The 17,614-nt window shown below is 42.1% G+C and overlaps 1 protein-coding gene across 1 annotated transcript in view; it reads left to right on the forward strand.

The window, feature by feature from the left end:
* Window positions 1–202: 202 nt before the first annotated feature.
* fanca (FA complementation group A) overlaps window positions 203–17,614 on the forward strand; it is a 61,524-nt gene continuing 44,112 nt past the window's right edge. The window contains exons 1-12 of the mRNA XM_086108356.1: window positions 203–440; window positions 795–904; window positions 1,427–1,520; window positions 3,284–3,423; window positions 6,135–6,230; window positions 6,481–6,554; window positions 11,310–11,419; window positions 13,134–13,244; window positions 13,424–13,487; window positions 13,734–13,846; window positions 13,987–14,063; window positions 16,913–17,054. Coding sequence (XP_085964482.1) covers window positions 380–440; window positions 795–904; window positions 1,427–1,520; window positions 3,284–3,423; window positions 6,135–6,230; window positions 6,481–6,554; window positions 11,310–11,419; window positions 13,134–13,244; window positions 13,424–13,487; window positions 13,734–13,846; window positions 13,987–14,063; window positions 16,913–17,054 — 1,192 coding nt within the window. The 5' untranslated portion in view covers window positions 203–379. The remainder of the gene's footprint in view (window positions 441–794; window positions 905–1,426; window positions 1,521–3,283; window positions 3,424–6,134; window positions 6,231–6,480; window positions 6,555–11,309; window positions 11,420–13,133; window positions 13,245–13,423; window positions 13,488–13,733; window positions 13,847–13,986; window positions 14,064–16,912; window positions 17,055–17,614) is intronic.

Raw genomic sequence — 17,614 nt, forward strand, 5'->3', positions numbered from 1 at the left:
ATAAATCAGGAAAGGCTCTATCCTGTATCTGTAAATGTGCCCCGTTCTCCCGGTTCAAAATGGTGGCTGTGTATATACGTCCTCAATGAGGAAAGGTTCTCTCTGGTTGAAGTCACGAAAGCGGCTTGCCAGATCCTCAACGCTGATTGGCTTTGGCATTAGCCAATGAGAGAGAAGAGCGCCAGAGCGGTGGGGAGAAAACATGGAGGACAAGATGAACCGTACCAGTTTTCATACATTTTCATAAAGTTGCAAAGGTCAACTACATAGTACAGAAGATGGTTACAAGGCACGGTCAGTCATAGAAACTGTGAGCGTCATAGCGCGACCTAAATTAAAAGGTTTTAGAAGCAGCAAGTCCATTCAGTAGTTTACTGAAATGTCACTGAGTGCTTCGCGTGACCGTGTCTCTCAGAAAAGAATTGTGTCGAGTCTTCTCGGTGAGTAACAAGCAACTTTAGTGTTACAAATACCCTTAGCCTGCCTGAGAATGTAGTCAAAATCAATCTTGGACAAGGCTCGGCAATAACCATTATGACTAGTTGTTTGACATTCGGCGCGGTCTCTTTGAAAGAAAAAAAATCTTACTCTTCCTGCGATGGGGATGAGGATGACTCAATAAAGTAACGTGTGACCCATATCAACGTAAAGATTTTTTAAAAATATGCTCCCAAATAAATTGAAATGAGCAATTACGTCATATGGTCAAGTTTTATTGTGTGAGCGCCATATATTTTGAACATCTGGAAAATGTCAGCGCATGTTGTGGCTCATCTGGCTAATTACGTTCCCAGCTGGTCGTGTTGTAAAAAGACTGAAGCAAGGAGATGGTCAGCTGCAGGAGGCAGCGATCCAGCTGTTAGAGCAGCAACAGGATCTCTGCAGCCTATTCAAGGAGATTGGGGTGAGTGACTGGTGTCCATAAGAAGTTCATAACATCCATCCATCCATCCATTTTCCGAACCGCTTGATCCTCACTAGGGTCGCGGGGGGTGCTGGAGCCTATCCCAGCCGTCTTCGGGGACACCCTGAATCGGTTGCCAGCCAATCGCAGGGCACACAGAGACAAACAACCATCCACGCCCACACTCACACCTAGGGACAATTTAGAGTGTTCAATCAGCCTGCCATGCATGTTTTTTTTGGAATGTGGGAGGAAACCGGAGTACCCGGAGAAAACCCACGCAGGCCCGGGGAGAACATGCAAACTCCACACAGGGAGGCCGGAGGTGGAATTGAACCCGGTACCTCTGCACTGTGAAGTCGACGTGCTAACCACTGGACTACCGGGCCGCCCTAAATTCATAACATTAAACATTAAAATGCGTGATAAGAAATAGTCATCTTGTGGTTCTGGCTTTTGTTTGTGTGCTTGAGACATGTTCAGACATGTGACATGTAAGAGTAGTTACTGTTGTTTTTCCAGAATCCAGATCCAAGCAATCCTTTCAACACTGACAAAGCTGAGCAAATGAATCAGACTGAAGGCATCTCATTCGCTATTGCAGGTTCACTTTTGGGTAAGACTTATGTTTCTTGGCTTGGCATCATTTAAAAATGTTTTTATGTGACATAGGCCCGCACATGACTTTGACCTATCAGATGCAACCTCAAATGTGCATCGCCATCCAATAGGTGAACAGTATCAAGGCATGAAATAACTAATGATGAACATTCAACTCTAATTGCACCACGGGGATAAATAAAGTTTTCTGAATCTGAATCTGAAAAAGTTTCTATAATTAATTAGCCAATAATACATTGGTCCTTCTAATTTTGCCGCATGTTAAATATTGCAATAATATCGATCACAATATTCAACACCTGCATTGCATATCGCATGGTTTTCCAATACAGTGGTACCTATACTTATGAAATTAATTGGTTCTGGAAGAAATTTGACTAGAAAACTTTGTAAGTGGAGACATGTTTTCCATGTAAATGCCCTAATGCGTTGCAAAATTCAGACATAAATGTTTTGTCAAGCATAAAAATGCATCAAAATATGTTACAAATACATTCTACAATTAGATTATTGCACAATAAATGAAAGTTGTGCGAAAGGTCTGCTCCGCAAAACATGCAGCAAAGCTTAAGCTGTAAGCAAATTTTCAGATGGAAAAATACGGACTAAATGGAAGCTGGACTACCTTAAGCGACATATTCAGCAGAAAAGTCATTTGAATGATGTTGGAATTATACAAAGACTCAAGATGGGAAAAGTGATTGGTAAAATGTTGCGGGAGAGCGCAAACGACCGGGAGAAAAAAAATTCGACCCTGATCAAGTTAAAGTTCTAATTGACTATATTTTACTTGCCATTAAAACAAATGCACCAAATATTGGATTGATGTTCATTTGATTCCTATTCAATGCGTTATAATATTACGTTAATTTTCAGTGTTTAAAAAAAAACTTCTATAGTAACAATATAACACTTAATTGTTAAAATAAGTTTTTTTTTCTTCACATTTTTAGGTAGTGGTGTGCCGCGGGATTTTTTCAATGAAAGAAATGCGCCTTGGCGTGAAAAGGATTGAAAAACACTGTTGTAAAGAACTGAGCACAGGATGTCTGCTTTTGTCGACTTTTAACAATTCTTCGAAAATGTCCAAGGCAAACATCAGCAGAGAGAGCGATCGCCCGACTGGTGAACAGTTTTTCTGGGGATTCACATTTACGTAAAAACAAAAAACTATCAGACACCTCATGGCCCGAGAGGCGAATGACGAAGACGCTGCATCAACACATATCTATCTACAGACATCGACACATTCGGTAGAGGTTCCTCTTCGCTAAAGGGATGCCAGGAAGATGCTAGGTAATAGCCAATGGCAGAGCAGCTATAAGTATGTTGCGTTCAGGAAACTCGGAGCTGCGACTAGCTGACCAAACTGTATTTTTACCTTTCGTATCTTGAATTTTCTTTCGTAACAAGAGGCAATAGTTTCCTGTTGAGGTTTTTTGTAACTTGAAAATTTCGTATGAAGATACCTTTGTAAGTAGAGGTACCACTGTATCGTGCAGCCCTAAATTATAATGGATGATTCAGCTTTTGAATAACATGTTCTCTTCACTTGAAAGTTGCAGAATTGATCCTCAGTTACTTCACAGCCTTGTTAAAGCATCCTTGGACCAAGTCACTATTGTGTAAATAGCTTGTCATGAATAAAGTGTTCTGAATATTCAGGTTGACAGATTTTTTTTGGAAAAGCACAATACCAGTGTGTTAAACAAACATAATGGGTGTGATGCCTCTTGTGATTGAGTTTTTTCTTCACAGTGTGTGGGTTGAGACAGCAAGCTGGGCAGCTTGGTGTCCCGTTAGTAACTCTCTCAGTGAAATTCGTGCTGGAGAGACTGAAAGGGATTACTGGAATTGAGGGCGACAAGACGAGGGAAGTTCTCACGGCATCTCAGAGAGTTTGTATTTTTATATTTATTATTGTCTGGTCATTCATCACTGCAGTAATTTGGGTTGGTAGAATTTCATGAAAGGGATGTTCTATGCAGCCTTACTAGTCTACAAACACACCATTCTCTTTAGTAGTGTGTTTATGCAATCTAAGTGACAAATTCCACGCATTTTATCCATCTCAGGGGGTGACCATTTTGCCACTTTCTGTCAAACACATTATTATTTAGAAGGCCCTGTTTAGACTAGTCGAGGTACCTAGAATATATGTAATGTAATGAAATTAATTTAAAAAAAAATTACGTTATGCTTACAGCTAAATATTTGACGTTTATCACATCACCCCCATCCTCCGATAGCTCCACTGGCTTCCTGTCGAACTTAGAATCAACTTCAAAATACTTCTCTATAAATTTAAAGCCATCCATAACCTCACCCCCTCCCTCCCTACCTGTCTGACCTTCAAATTTCAGTTCCCTCTCATTCCCTCAGGTCCTCATCTTCCCTCCACCTCTGTGTACCCTCTGCCCGTCTCAGCATGATGGGGGTGCAGAGCTTTCAGCCGCTCTGCCCCCAAACTCTGGAACTCACTTCCATCCAAAATCTGCAATATTGATTCTCTTCCTACATTCAAATGCCACCGCAAAACCCACCTATTCAAAATTGCATAATCAATTTTAATTAATCTCTTCTTTTATTATGTATAATTTTATCTGTGGTTTTATTGTTTCTGTTCTTGGTTGCAAAGTGTCCTTGAGTGTTTTAAAAGGCGCTCATAAATAAAATGTATTATTATTATTATTATTATTATTATTACTGCTCACTGTGCAGCAGGGGTCCTTAATGAGGTAAAATGAAGGAAACATCAAGGAATGAAATATTGGCTGATACATGAGAGACAATGTCTGGCTTCACTTTGCCCATCACGAGGCAGAGCACGTTCCCCTCCCATTCATTTTAGAACACACCCTATATTATAAACCAATCAGCAGCTTGTGCTTGATCGGGTTTCATCTGTGCCACCTTTTTTGGCCCAGTGAAAAACCGAACGGCACATTGGAACAACGCAATGAGTTTCTAAATGATCAGAGTGAAGAAGAGTGCTCTCAGTGAATATTCCTGAATGCCGTCGAAGTTTTGAAATGAGTGAATATTCATGTTTATCGGGGGTGTAACAAGACATTTTTAGACCGGTACGATACCTATCGATACAAGGCCTAGTGATTCTACACGATCGATATGTCGTTGTTGTTTTTTTAACAATATAATTGCATAGAATGAAGGACAATTCGATGTTTTGATTCAACATTTTTAATACAGTACCAATGGCTTTTCAGTAAATCAACCTGTACTAATTAAAGGTAGCTCCAAATAAAATATTTTTTTTCAGTAGACTTTATTTTAAAAGCACCAATGTGGCCAGCATCAATGTGCACTAATCCAGTGGCATCCGATGAAACTGGGCCGCGGCGCAGACATATCCATACATCCATTAAACCGATGTATTGTTACACCCCTCATGTTTATTAGAATCGTTAATATCCATCATAATAATCAAGATTATTCTTTTTTACATAATCACCCATCCCTCCTCTGCACACTGGTCCGTTTGTATGGACGAGCCGCTAATCAGACTTGGGCTTGCTCAGCCCAGGGCTGTAGCGGCTCCTGCCCAAGGCAAACTATAGGCATGCCTGCTTCCCCAGACACCCTGCTACTATTGGTAGTTCAATTTTAACAAAATGTGAGTTATGTTCTGTACTTTAGGACACTTTTTTCCGCTTCTTGAATATGTCACAATGATCTAACAAGATTAGCTCACTCTATTAATATTTCCCATCAGAGATTTTGAATATGAGTATTTATCAACTAAAAAAATTTGAATTTCTTAAGCCTTTTCTTTTTCCTGAGTTAAAGTCCTTAAAATCTTTTTTGTGGATTATTAGACAATGAGAGAGTCAACTCAACTATTTTACGGTGATTGATAAAAACAACATTTAATCAACATTTAATGCGATTTACCATTTCAATCACTTTTATACTCTCATCTTGGTGATGAAAAGCATCACTCGTGTCATAATTTACGAATGACTGATTATAGAATAATAATGTTGTGCAATTGAACAGTATTCAAAAAATTCTTTTAATGCTATTACACAATAAAATGCACCGCAATAACTGACCTATGGTGTTCTTGACAGCATTTTAAAAAATATGGAGATCCAGACAAATTTTTCTGGAAAGTGCGTTTCTACAGGTTGGCAGCTCTGTGTATGCGTGTTGTGTTCACTGGACAAACATCAGGGCCAAGCATTTAACTGTGCATTCACAACAGAACTATAAAGATGATGATGAAATCGATGTGCGACTTCTTCTGCTGAAAGTGTACTGTGGTTTCTTTGCAACTTCCTGTCTGCTAGTTTTGATCTGTGAATCTAGACTTTTTATATCAAGGTATTACAGTTTGAAGGGTGCTTCCGGGTAATTTAGTTGAAAAGCCACTCATTGACGAGAACATATTGTTAAAAATGGTCGAAATTTACATAAATCGTGGTATCTTCACTCCTAGATGCGAAATAAAAATACAGGGAGCTTTACTCGACCTGGAACGTCATTAATATCGTTCTTCATATTGTCTTGGAAAGATACAGTATATCATGTCTGTCCTGATGTCCACTATGAGTTTGTTCCCTCTGTCTAAGTCTATTGACGTGTCCAGGTCCAACTGGGTGTCCTGCTGGAGTCTACCAGAGAACTGATAATTCATGGAGCCCTCTGCCCCAAGGGGCTCTGGCAGGGGTACATGAATGATCAGGTGTGTTGACATTTAGTGTAGACTGCACATGATTCTTTTCAATAACTTTTATTTCTGAAAGTCTGTTATATTTTGCTCAAAAATATCGTTTTCTTTCATGTCTGCTTGCCAATTGTTTCGATCGGTCTGTATTACATTGCAGGCAGTTTTTATTTTACGAAAGAGTCGAAAATGTTCCACAGAGGAGCGAGCGAGCAGGTATCATGTGCTTAATATTGTAAATGAAATAATGCGGGTTGTGTGTTTACAGAAACTACCGAATCTACATGTGGTGTACCTACTTCAGTGTTACAATATCCTCAAATTGAAAGACATTTTAGAAAGGTAAGGAAAATTTATATTTTTATTGTTTGCATTCATTCACACTTCTTGTTGTTGTTGACACAAAAAGGACAAAATCTGACTTCAACGGACAGTTAGGACGGTGTAAAAAGTCATTGGCACCGCCCTACCCACTCTTGAGGACGTGCACACTGCAAGAATCAAAACAAGGGCACGGACAATCCTACTGGATCCCCCGCACCCTGCCCCACCACCTTTTCCAGCTTCTCCCCTCAGGCAGTCGCTGAGGGGAGATGGATTTGGTGCGCATCCATGCGCACCAAATCCAGCAGACACTTAAACAGCATCTTCCCTCTCGCCATTAACTTCCTAAACAGTCACTGACGTATACTCCACCGCACCAGACACTTCAAAGCGCTCAAGGACATCTGCACAATTGCACACTTCTTGCACTACAAACACTGCTACTGGTCACTTTAAAATGCTTCAATGATTTTCTGCACCAACTGTACAACTGTTATAATATTGTATTCTACCACTGATCACTTTAGCTCTGCTTGATATTTTGCACATTGTCTCACAGTTGTCACTGGGTGGTACCAGTATATATGTATATATATACTGTATATATATATATATACAGTATAAAAAAAATAAAAAATCCTCGTCTCACCCCTCGGGTGGTGTCCGTCCCTCATTCAGCTCGGGTCCTCTACCAGAGGCCAGGAAGCTTGAGGGTTCTGCGCAGTATCCTTGCTGTTCCCAGCACTGCACATTTCTGGACTGAGATGTCTGATGTTGTTCCCGGGATCTGTTGCAACCACTCATCTAGTTTGGGGGTCACTGCCCCGAGTGCTCCGACCACCACAGGCACGACTGTCACCTTTACCTTCCAGGCTCTCTCCAGCTCCTCTCTGAGCCCTTGGTATTTCTCGAGTTTTTCGTGTTCCTTCTTTCTGATGTTTCCATCACTTGGGACCGCGACATCCACTACAACGGCTTTCCTCTGCCCTTTATCTATGATAACGATATCTGGTTGGTTCGCCATTACCATCTTGTCAGTCTGGATCTGGAAGTCCCACAGGATCTTTGCTCTGTCATTCTCCACCACCTTCGGAGGTTTTTCCCACACTCACTAGTCCCCGGCCTCCTTCCTTTTAGCTTGCGTACAGTCTCAGGGTGCTGGATTTGGGATGGAACCCTCCATGCATGGTTAGGAGCTTTCGGGTCTTAACGTCCGTGGTCTGAATCTCTTCCTTTGGCCACCTTATTATTCCTGCAGGGTATCTGATCACTGGCAGGGCATAGCTGTTTATTGCCCGGGTCTTATTCTTGCCATTGAGCTGGCTTCTTAGGACTTGCCTCACTCGCTGGAGGTATTTGGCCGTAGCCGCTTTTCTTGTTGCCAGTTCGAGGTTGCCATTGGCTTGTGGTACCGAGGTACTTGTAGCTGTCCTCAATGTCTGCTATTGTTCCTTCAGGGAGTGAGACCCCTTCAGTGCGGACTACCTTTCCTCTCTTAGTCACCATCCGACTACATTTCTCAAGCCCGAATGACATCCCGATGTCGCTGCTGTAGATCCTGGTTGTGTGGATCAGGGAATCTATGTCCCTTTCGCTCTTAGCATACAGCTTTATGTCATCCATGTAGAGGAGGTGACTGATCGTAGCTCCATTTCTGAGGCGGCCTGTCTTGGTGATTACTTGGCTTTGGGGGTTCAGTCCTATGCAGAACAGCAGTGGGGAGAGTGCATCACCTTGGTATATGCCACATTTGATGGACACTTGGGTAAGTGGCTTGCCATTGGCTTCAAGTGTGGTTTTCCACATCCTCATCGAGTTCGCAGCGAAGGCTCTTAGGGTCCTGTTCACCTTATACAACTCCAAGCATTCAGTGATCCATGTATGTGGCATCGAGTCATAGGCTTTCTTGTAATCAATCCAGGCTGTGCACAGGTTGGTATGCCGGGACCTGCAGTCTTGTGCGACTGTTCTGTCAACCAGTAGCTAATGTTTGGCTCCTCTGGTATCTCTACCAATGCCCTTCTGTGCTTCGCTCATGTATTATCTTAGCCGCAATGATGCCTGACATGAGCTTCCATGTTGTGGAGAGACAGGTTATTGGCCGATAGTTGGATGGGACTGCACCCTTTGAGGGATCCTTCATGATCAGGATCGTTCACCCTTCGGTTAGCCATCCTGGGTGAGTCCCATCCCTCAGCAGCTGGTTCATTTGTGCTGCTAGGCGCTCATGGAGTGCTGTGAGTTTCTTTCGCCAGTAGGTGTGGACCATGTGGTGCTGTCCAGTTCTTCATATCTGAGACTCTTTCCTGTATGTCTGCCACTGTTATGGTAACTGGGTTCTGTTCAGGGAGGTTGCTGTGCTCCTCTCTTATGGTCACCAGCCATTGTGCACTGCTGTTATGTGCAACCTCCTTCTCACATATGCCTTTCCAGTACCTTTCAGTTTCCAGTCTTGGTGGGTCAGCACTGTTGTTAGGACCCGTGCCACTGAGCATACACTTTTGCAGGTTGTGTTGCGAACAGCCTGTTTATTCGTCTGGCCTCATTCTCTTTCGTGTACCGCTTTAGGCGGCTGGACAAGGCTTGGAGCCTTTGTTTGGCAGTTTCGAGTGCTTCAGGTATGGTCATCTGGATGTACCTCTCGGGTATCGGCCTTTTCATCACGCCTCTCTGGGCCTCCGTCAATTGACTCACATCTTTCCGAGCCGCCTTGATCTTAGCCTCCAACCGTCTTTTCCATGGTGGGTAACGTATCTCATGGTTTCCATGGTTGCTCTTATAGCCAAGCATCTCTAGGATCACTGATGCGGAAGCGTATATCAGCTCATTGGTTTCCGTGATTGTTACGGTAGGGATCGCCCTCAGTGCTGCATTCACACTTTCCATGAGACTTTCAGGTGGTACTTCACCGTTGTAATCGGTTTCTAGGTTGCCCAGCTTTCATTCTCGCCATGATCTTAGCTTTCAGGTCAGTTGCTACCTCGCTCAGCATTTCATTCATTGGGGCTGACCTCCCAATCTCTGGTATGACCTCCTCCTCTGATCTGGCAGCCTGGGGCCCTTCACCATGGAACCTGCGTTGTACCTCATCAATCTCAAGTTGTGACAGCAGTTGCCGTTTGTGGATGTTGGAACACTGAGCTACTCGTTGTTTCGTGGTCAACCGTGACTGTGGGTTTCGAAGTAACCATTTAGCCCACATTCTCTGCATGTAACCCCTCTGACTCGGGTTGCTTGAGTAGTAGCATTTCAACAGAGCCATGTTATCGCATCTCGCCCATCTCCGCTTTGTTCCAGTAGCCCGTTTTTCATCAAGGTGCTCGGGTTCCCCAGCACCTGACGCAGACCTTGTTTGGCCGGGCGACGTCTGACAGCTGTCTGCATGTCATTCGTTTTATTGTCTCTCATCATTGTATGAGGTAGGCATTCGCGTGAAGGATCTTGCCCAAGGACCCACACTGGATGGTCTTATGTGCTCATTTTTGCCCCAAGCGGGATTCGAACCACCGTCTCCAACTATACACACACACACACACACACACGCACATACACGTGTTGGTTAATTGATTGATTGTAGGGTCTGTTCTAAAAATATCTCACCAGTGACAGGACATTGTGACTTTCTCGGATTGCTGTAGAGGTCATTTTAAATGTAAACACTGGGAGAGATTTACAAAAGTTAAGTTTTGTATATGATATTTATGCTTCCTATTATTGTGATAAGTCATTAACATGATCAATGTTTTTACATTAATTATTAATAATAATACAACACACAATAATAATAAAACATTCTTGAAGGTATTTTGGTTAGTAGGTAGTTTATATCAAACTGGAAGCCAAGAGCATTAATCAGTACCCAATAAGTAGCTCTTAGTTTCAAAAAGGTTGGTGACCCCTTAGTTTCAAAAAGGTTGCTGACCCCTGGTCTCGAGTGTATCTCACCCCTCTCCGAGCAATTTGTATCGGCATAGAGCTTTAAGTGATCCTGTACCACAACATATGCCACCATTTTATGAATCTATGTGCTCTTTTTTTTTTTTTTTTTTTTGCCCCAAGCGGGATTCGAACCACCCTCTCCCATACGCCAAACCGATGCCTTACCAACTGAGCTATCCAGCCGCTATATTTAAAAAAAAAAAAAATATATATATATATATATATATATATATATATATATATATATATATATATATATATATATATATATATATATATATATATATCTCTCTCTCTCTCTCTCTCTCTCTCTCTCTCTCTCCCCCCATCCATCCATCCATTTTCCGAACCGCTTGATCCTCACTAGGGTCGCGGGGGGCGCTGGAGCCTATCCCAGCCGTCTTCGGGCAGTAGGCGGGGGACACCCTGAATCAGTTGCCAGCCAATCGCAGGGCACACAGAGACGAACAACCATCCACGCCCACACTCACACCTAGGGACAATTTAGAGCGTCCAATCAGCCTGCCATGCATGTTTTTGGAATGTGGGAGGAAACCGGAGTACCCGGAGAAAACCCACGCAGGCCCGGGGAGAACAAACTCCACACAGGGAGGCCGGAGCTGGAATCGAACCCGGTACCTCTGCACTGTACCTCTGCACTGTGAAGCCGACGTGCTAACCACTGGACTACCGGGCCGCCCTATATATATATATATATATATCTATATTTTAGAGCTGTCAAACGATTAAAATATTTAATCCATCATTCCAAGCTTTCATTCCTGCCTCTCACTGATCAACAATGATTTTTGTTGTTGTCATCACTTGGTTTAGTGACGAAGGAGTGAGGTTGTGGTTGGTGCCACAGCTGAAAGCTCTGTGTTGTTGGACACCACCTCAGGAAGAAAAAGAGGCCATGCAAACTCAACAGAAAGTATTGTCAGGTAAGGACACCCTGGTCTGTTACACTGTCACATTAATATTTTCTCCCATTTTCTTGAATTTTGACTTGCTGATCAGTTCACGAAATATCGTAGTAACAGAATTAAAATCAGGAATACTAGAAGAGACTTCAGCTGACAACTGTTATTCGGGACGGATCTACTGAGAATAGCGAAACCCATGAATAATTGATGCTCCCCGAAAGGTGAGCAAGATAATTAGTTGCCTATATTAATAGGTTTAACCATATGTAGACCAAATGCTTACAAACTTTTTCAAACACTTCTCTATGCTTAGTAATAGAGTACCGGTTCAGTACACTGTGAAAAGTATCAGAATTATTCTGGTTTTGGGTTGTTCATTAGAGTTGGTTATTTTGTTTTGGCTTGTTTTTCAAGCTTAGTTCGTTTTAATTCGAGCAAGTTTTCGTTTTTATTTATTTTGTTTGCATTAGTTTCAGTGGTTTTGTTTTTCTAGTACAGGATATTTTTTTCAGAAACATTAAAGAGGTCACAGTTAAGTATTCAATCATAAGAACCTTCTGTCCATCATTGTAAAAAACAACACACTTGGCCATTGTCTTTTGTCTGTGACAATCATAGTCAAAATAGATGAATGGATAGACAAGTAGGCGTGTCGAGGAATACAAGAGACAGACAGGCAGAAGGATGGATAGGTACATGAATAAATGCTGGTGGTTTGTTTCGTTGAAGCTTGAGTTTTACTATGTACTATTTGTTCATACAGCATATGAATCAAAAAAGGAGCACACTTGACTACCTAGCATTGCGTTGTGGGCGAGTTGAGTTCAGTGACAATGAGGAGAAACTCACCAGCGCAACAGGTGCTACGCGATGACGTTGCTTTTATTCAACACGATATGAGAAATACATTTCCCAAACAATTGTTTGACCTTCTTTGTTCCCTGTACAGTTGTGTAGTTGTAAAACCGGAACATTTAACCCTGAAACATATATATGAATTAAACAAAGTCGGAAACAGACATTTTCGCTATAATTATACAGAATTATATATTGATTGCATGGTCTTTAAATGAGGCGTTTGCAAAAAAAAAAATCACATCCTGTCATGTTTGTTTAAACAGTCATTATGACTTGACAATAGAACATATCATCGGTGGAAAAAAAAACATCTGTCTCTTGCCCAATCTTGTACCTCTAATTTGATATAAAGGAATAACCTCTGTGTGCAAGGAAACACAATCTGATAGTGAAGGCGTGACTTACGAGATTGTTGATCAGTTGTCATGATGCACTCACAGCTACGCTAATTGTGGGCACACATAAAACTTCAAACTGATAACCTAGAGTTATAAAAACATCTCCATTTTGAATTAGATGCTTCTCTGGGGTACCAAGCTAAATGGTGAGTGTTAGTCCTTGTGTGCCTGTGATTTGTGCCTGCCAGTGCTCAACAAATTAATGACACCTCATAAGCCATGCCTTCTGTCTCTGATTGGTTGTTGTTTTTTTTTTGTCGGGGTGCACTCGGCACAATAACTGTTGTAACAAATATGCTGAAAATTTTGTTTAAATTACACACTCCCATTTATACTTAACATTTGAAAATTGAAGTATGCTATGTGACGATGATTGAATATTAGAAAAGCCAAGAATAAGACGAAAATGTTTTACTGTCAAGCCATTTGATTTACTTTTGACAATAGCACATTTGTTACAAGCCTCTTGCTTCTAGCTATCTTAGGTTCGTTGGTTGGCGTGGGCTTCCAGTCGAGTCAGGAACAAGCAGCTGTGGAGAAGAAGTGTGTTCTGCTCTGCATCTCAGCACTTGATGATATGCTTTTCTGTGAGTGATTAATCACACAGCGCTGTCTATTTTCTCTGCTACAATGCAGGAGTAAGTTGGCATATTATTTACAGAACTCCATTTACAGCTCACTTTTATAGTGGAGGTGGAATAGTAGGAAGTTTAAAGATGCATTTGTGAGGCAGTTCATTTTTTCAGGGTCTATTTTTTTCTTTCAGGGCTTCTGGACACTGCAGATATAAATTCATCACAGGAGTCCTCTGAAACTGCCACCGAGCGATGGTTCGTTTTTTTTTTTTTCATGAGAGAAACATATACAGTGTTTATGCATTTACAAGTAGAGAATCAGGTCTGCATTCTTTTTGTGTCAACATTTTTAAGCTCATTTGTATTGAGTTAATTTTATGTCACTGTGTGATTTTAATTTACTATTCAAGGAAGTATTTAAGATGCCCAAAATTCTTCATGTGACATACATGACTGATGTAGCTGTTTTCTTTCTGTGGGTGTGTTCTGTATTTGATGCAGGTGTCAGCTATTTGATACCTCATTGTGTGACATTTCAGCTTCTCCTGATGCCCTTCAGCGCTTTTTCATGCACTCACTTACACAGACACTTGCTTACAAGCCTCAACTTGCAGGTAAATACATGCAGCAGTCCCTTTGGATTTAATATTGCTTTTAAGATAAGTCCTTTGTAATTTTATCATCTTAAATGATAGACTGCACAGTTTGGTTACAATCTAAATATGAATTCTATTATATTGACAATTTTTTTTAGTGTCAGATGCAATTGCTCTCCAGAACAAATGGACCTTTGCAAATACCAGTCCGTTGCTAACATCTCTTTTCCGTAAGGTAAGTGTGAGTCTTTGTAAAATAAGATAAGATAACCTTTATCAGGCGCACAACAGGGAAATATGAGGGAAGTCTCTCTCTCTCTCTCTCTCTCTCTCTCTCTCTCTCTCTCTCTCTCTCTCTCTCTCTCTCTCTCTCTCTCTCTCTCTCTCTCTCTCTCTCTCTCTCTCCCCCTCCCTCTCCCTCCCCCTCTGGTCCCTCTCCCTCTCTCTGGTCCCTCTCCCTCCCTCCTCATGTGGGCAGTGACAGTGAGACCTGAAAGGGCATGATTGGAAGAAACGTTTCCCCCAATTAGAACTCCAGTGTTTTTTGTTTTTTTTTGGTTACTTCACTTCTGTGCTCGTCACAGATTGTTCATAACCAATACCATGTTCAAACAAACATACATAGTCAACTTCCATCCATTTTCCGAACCGCTGAATCCTCACTAGGGTTGCGGGGGGTGCTGGAGCCTATCCCTGCCGTCTTCGGCCAGTAGGCGGGGGACACCCTGAACCGGTTGCCAGCCAATCGCAGGGCACACAGGGACGAACAACCATGCGCGCGCACACTCACACCTAGGGACAATTTAGTGTGTTCAATCAGCCTGCCATGCATGTTTTTGGAACGTGGGAGGAAACCGGAGCACCCGGAGAAAACCCACGCAGGCCCGGGGAGAACATGCAAACCCCACACAGGGAGGCCGGAGCTGGAATTCAACCTCTGCACTGTGAAGTCGATGTGCTAACCACTGGACGACCGGGCCGCCTAGTCAACTTCTAATCAGTAATTAGTTAAAAAAATGAATTGTCTGAGACGTAGTTATGTAACCATACAGATACCAATCTATGATTGTATGAATTTTCCATTAAGGGACGTCAAGTCAAAAATATTTTTTACAATAGTATGTTTTCTATTAGTGCCCCCAGTAGGCTAAACACGCTCTTCTGAATAATATTGCTATTGTTCAATGTGAATCAAGCAGCAAAATCAATCAATTTTTATCCATTTCACTGGTGGCCATTTTGCTGGTTGCTTTTAACTGAAAATGACATCACAGTGCCAAAGGGCTCAGCTTGCAAACATCACATCTCCAAACCCAGAAAACAGGTGAGCCATGATAGATCGTTACCTGAGCCCTCAGGTACTGTGATGCCATTTTCAATTGACAGTAAGTAGCAAAATGGTGGCCCCCTGAGATGGATAAAAATGGGGGATTTTGCTGCTAATTCATATTCCATAAAGGCAATATTTATCAGAATGTCGTGTTTAGATGAGTGGGGGTGTATAGAACATATTGTATTGAACAATTTTGACTCGACATCCCCTGTGCTTGGTGGTGGCTGCTTCTTGGCAGCACGCGTGTACCAGCACTGGTTTTGATTGGGAGGAATCAAAGCACCATTTGACTGTCGGTGCTGGACAGCGCGAGGCGCTTGTGTTTTTTGCGCCTGTAATGGGCAGCATTTTTCACAGCTCTGGTTTGTTGAGCGGAAATGTCGGTGCTGTTGGACAGTCTGCGACTGGATGGATGGATGGCTTTTGGAGCCGATGATGAGAACAAAGGAGCGTCAGCGCAGAGCGCAGATGCATTTGTGGAACTGGAAGTTGCCGCTTGGAATTGAAGCGGATTTACATGGGACAGGAGATGTGAGGCAATGTCTGTTTTCGTCAATGGACGCTACAGCTTCTTGTTTGCTTTCAAACTTAGCTTGTAGCAGACGTGTGCACATTTTCAGCATGACATCTTTGATCCACTAGTGAAAGGACACTTTGATTCTCTCCTCTTTCATCTATAACTGTTTCAAACAACAAAGTGTATGCAGAAAAAGTGGTTAAGATTGTATGACTGTCTGCGTCTTATGTGTTGTGTGGTATTATTTTGTCATTTTATGTTAACTGTTCTGTTGGTAGTGGCACGGGTATCCGCAGCGGCTCCTCTCTCTCTCTCCTGTGGTTGAGAGGAAAGAAATTTCATCTGTCATGCATGTTGCACATAGAGCACATTTACAATAAAGTTGACTTGACTTTCACATACTTTGTGCGCAAATGTTAGTGTTTGGGGAACTTCCTTTCAGTTGGCTCTTAACTTGGTTCTTGTTGGAGGCGGGGGAGGGAGAGGTTGTTTTGGACACGGCGGGATCCTTCCGCCGTCCTCTGCTCCCCGCAGGTCCTCCGCGTGTTCGTTTGAATTCGGGCTGAGGTGAGGTGTGCAATCAGAGGCTGGAAACGGAGAAGATCTTGCAAGAAGCTTTATTTGAACGTTCAGGGCACAAGTGTGACACAAGCAATCGTTGCGGTCAAGGCACAAATGCGCAAAGGCAACATCTCTATACAAGTCTAATATATCCTAAGCGGGGCGTAACTCCTAATGGATATCATCCTTTCGGTTTCTGGATGACCACTCTAATGTTCTTGGCCTTTTATCATTTCCTAATGGAATCATTAAATACTTTTATTTTCAAAAATACTTTTATTTTCGAAAGACATAAAACATAATGGCAGTGCTTTTGATGTTGCAACATTTTAGCTTTTCTTAGAAGCCGTCTTAACGCTGGCTTCCACGAAAATCCTAATTGTTCGCAGGGCCTCTACTTTTGGTTGGAACACAGCTGCAAGTGCGAAAACGCAAGCTAGCCAAGAGATGCACTTACAGCGTTGTCTGGTCTATTTCTGCAAAAGGTGTTCACATTATTTTCCGTTGCTAAGACAGTTCAAGTCAAGGTCACATCATAAGGTTCAAGTGGCGGTCACATTTCAAGGTAGAGTAAGGTCACACTGTAGTCAAAGTCTTTCTGTCTGCAATAAGTAGTTTAAGATAAACATGCGAATAGATAAATGATGGCTTCATTCTCTATTTTTTTTTTAAGTTGACTGTGGTCTTCAGCATGGAGCAGCTGCTGCATCACCTACAGCAGGTTTTAGAGACCCATGAGATCAGCTGGAAACATGTACTTTGCTTCCTATCCACTCTGCTGGTGTACAACCCTTCTGCGCAACCCAGTTTGAGAGGTAACATTTTCAATGGCGCCATTACAGTCTTGAGGAAGATGATGATGTCTCTGACTGGTTGGCCACCCCTGTCCTACATTTTACTGACATGTGATCGTTCTGTTGGAGCTACGCTCAAGGAAATGCCAAAATTAATTCTGTAGGGGGGCTATAGAATTTATTTTGTGATTTCCTTGCTTGATTTTCTGTTTTGATGCATTATTTTCAATTTTTGTAGTTTCAGTGAAGTAATCGTTAATTTACGTTTTTAGGAGGCGGTCATGAACGCCTCTCGAGTCGAACGGAAGGAGTGTAGCTCCATCGAGTGGATGCATTGCAGATTGTGTTTTATAATCCAGTGCGTCCAATCTATGAAAAAAACCCCAACAAAATAGGCCATTCATTGAAGCTGCGCCTCATAATCCAGTGCGCTTTTTAGTGCGGAAAATACGGTACTCTAACCATTTGCAGCAGTTCTCCACAAGTAACAATGCTTTCATTATTTACACATAAATCCATACTGTAAGTTTGTATCATTGAATGACATTTGTTGACAAGTTTATTCAATGGCCCTGTCATTC

This window comes from Hippocampus guttulatus, chromosome 4 (assembly GCF_054856545.1).
Source record: "Hippocampus guttulatus isolate MCC_2025c chromosome 4, RoL_Hgut_1.0, whole genome shotgun sequence".
In the NCBI taxonomy this organism is placed as follows: Eukaryota; Metazoa; Chordata; class Actinopteri; order Syngnathiformes; family Syngnathidae; genus Hippocampus; species Hippocampus guttulatus.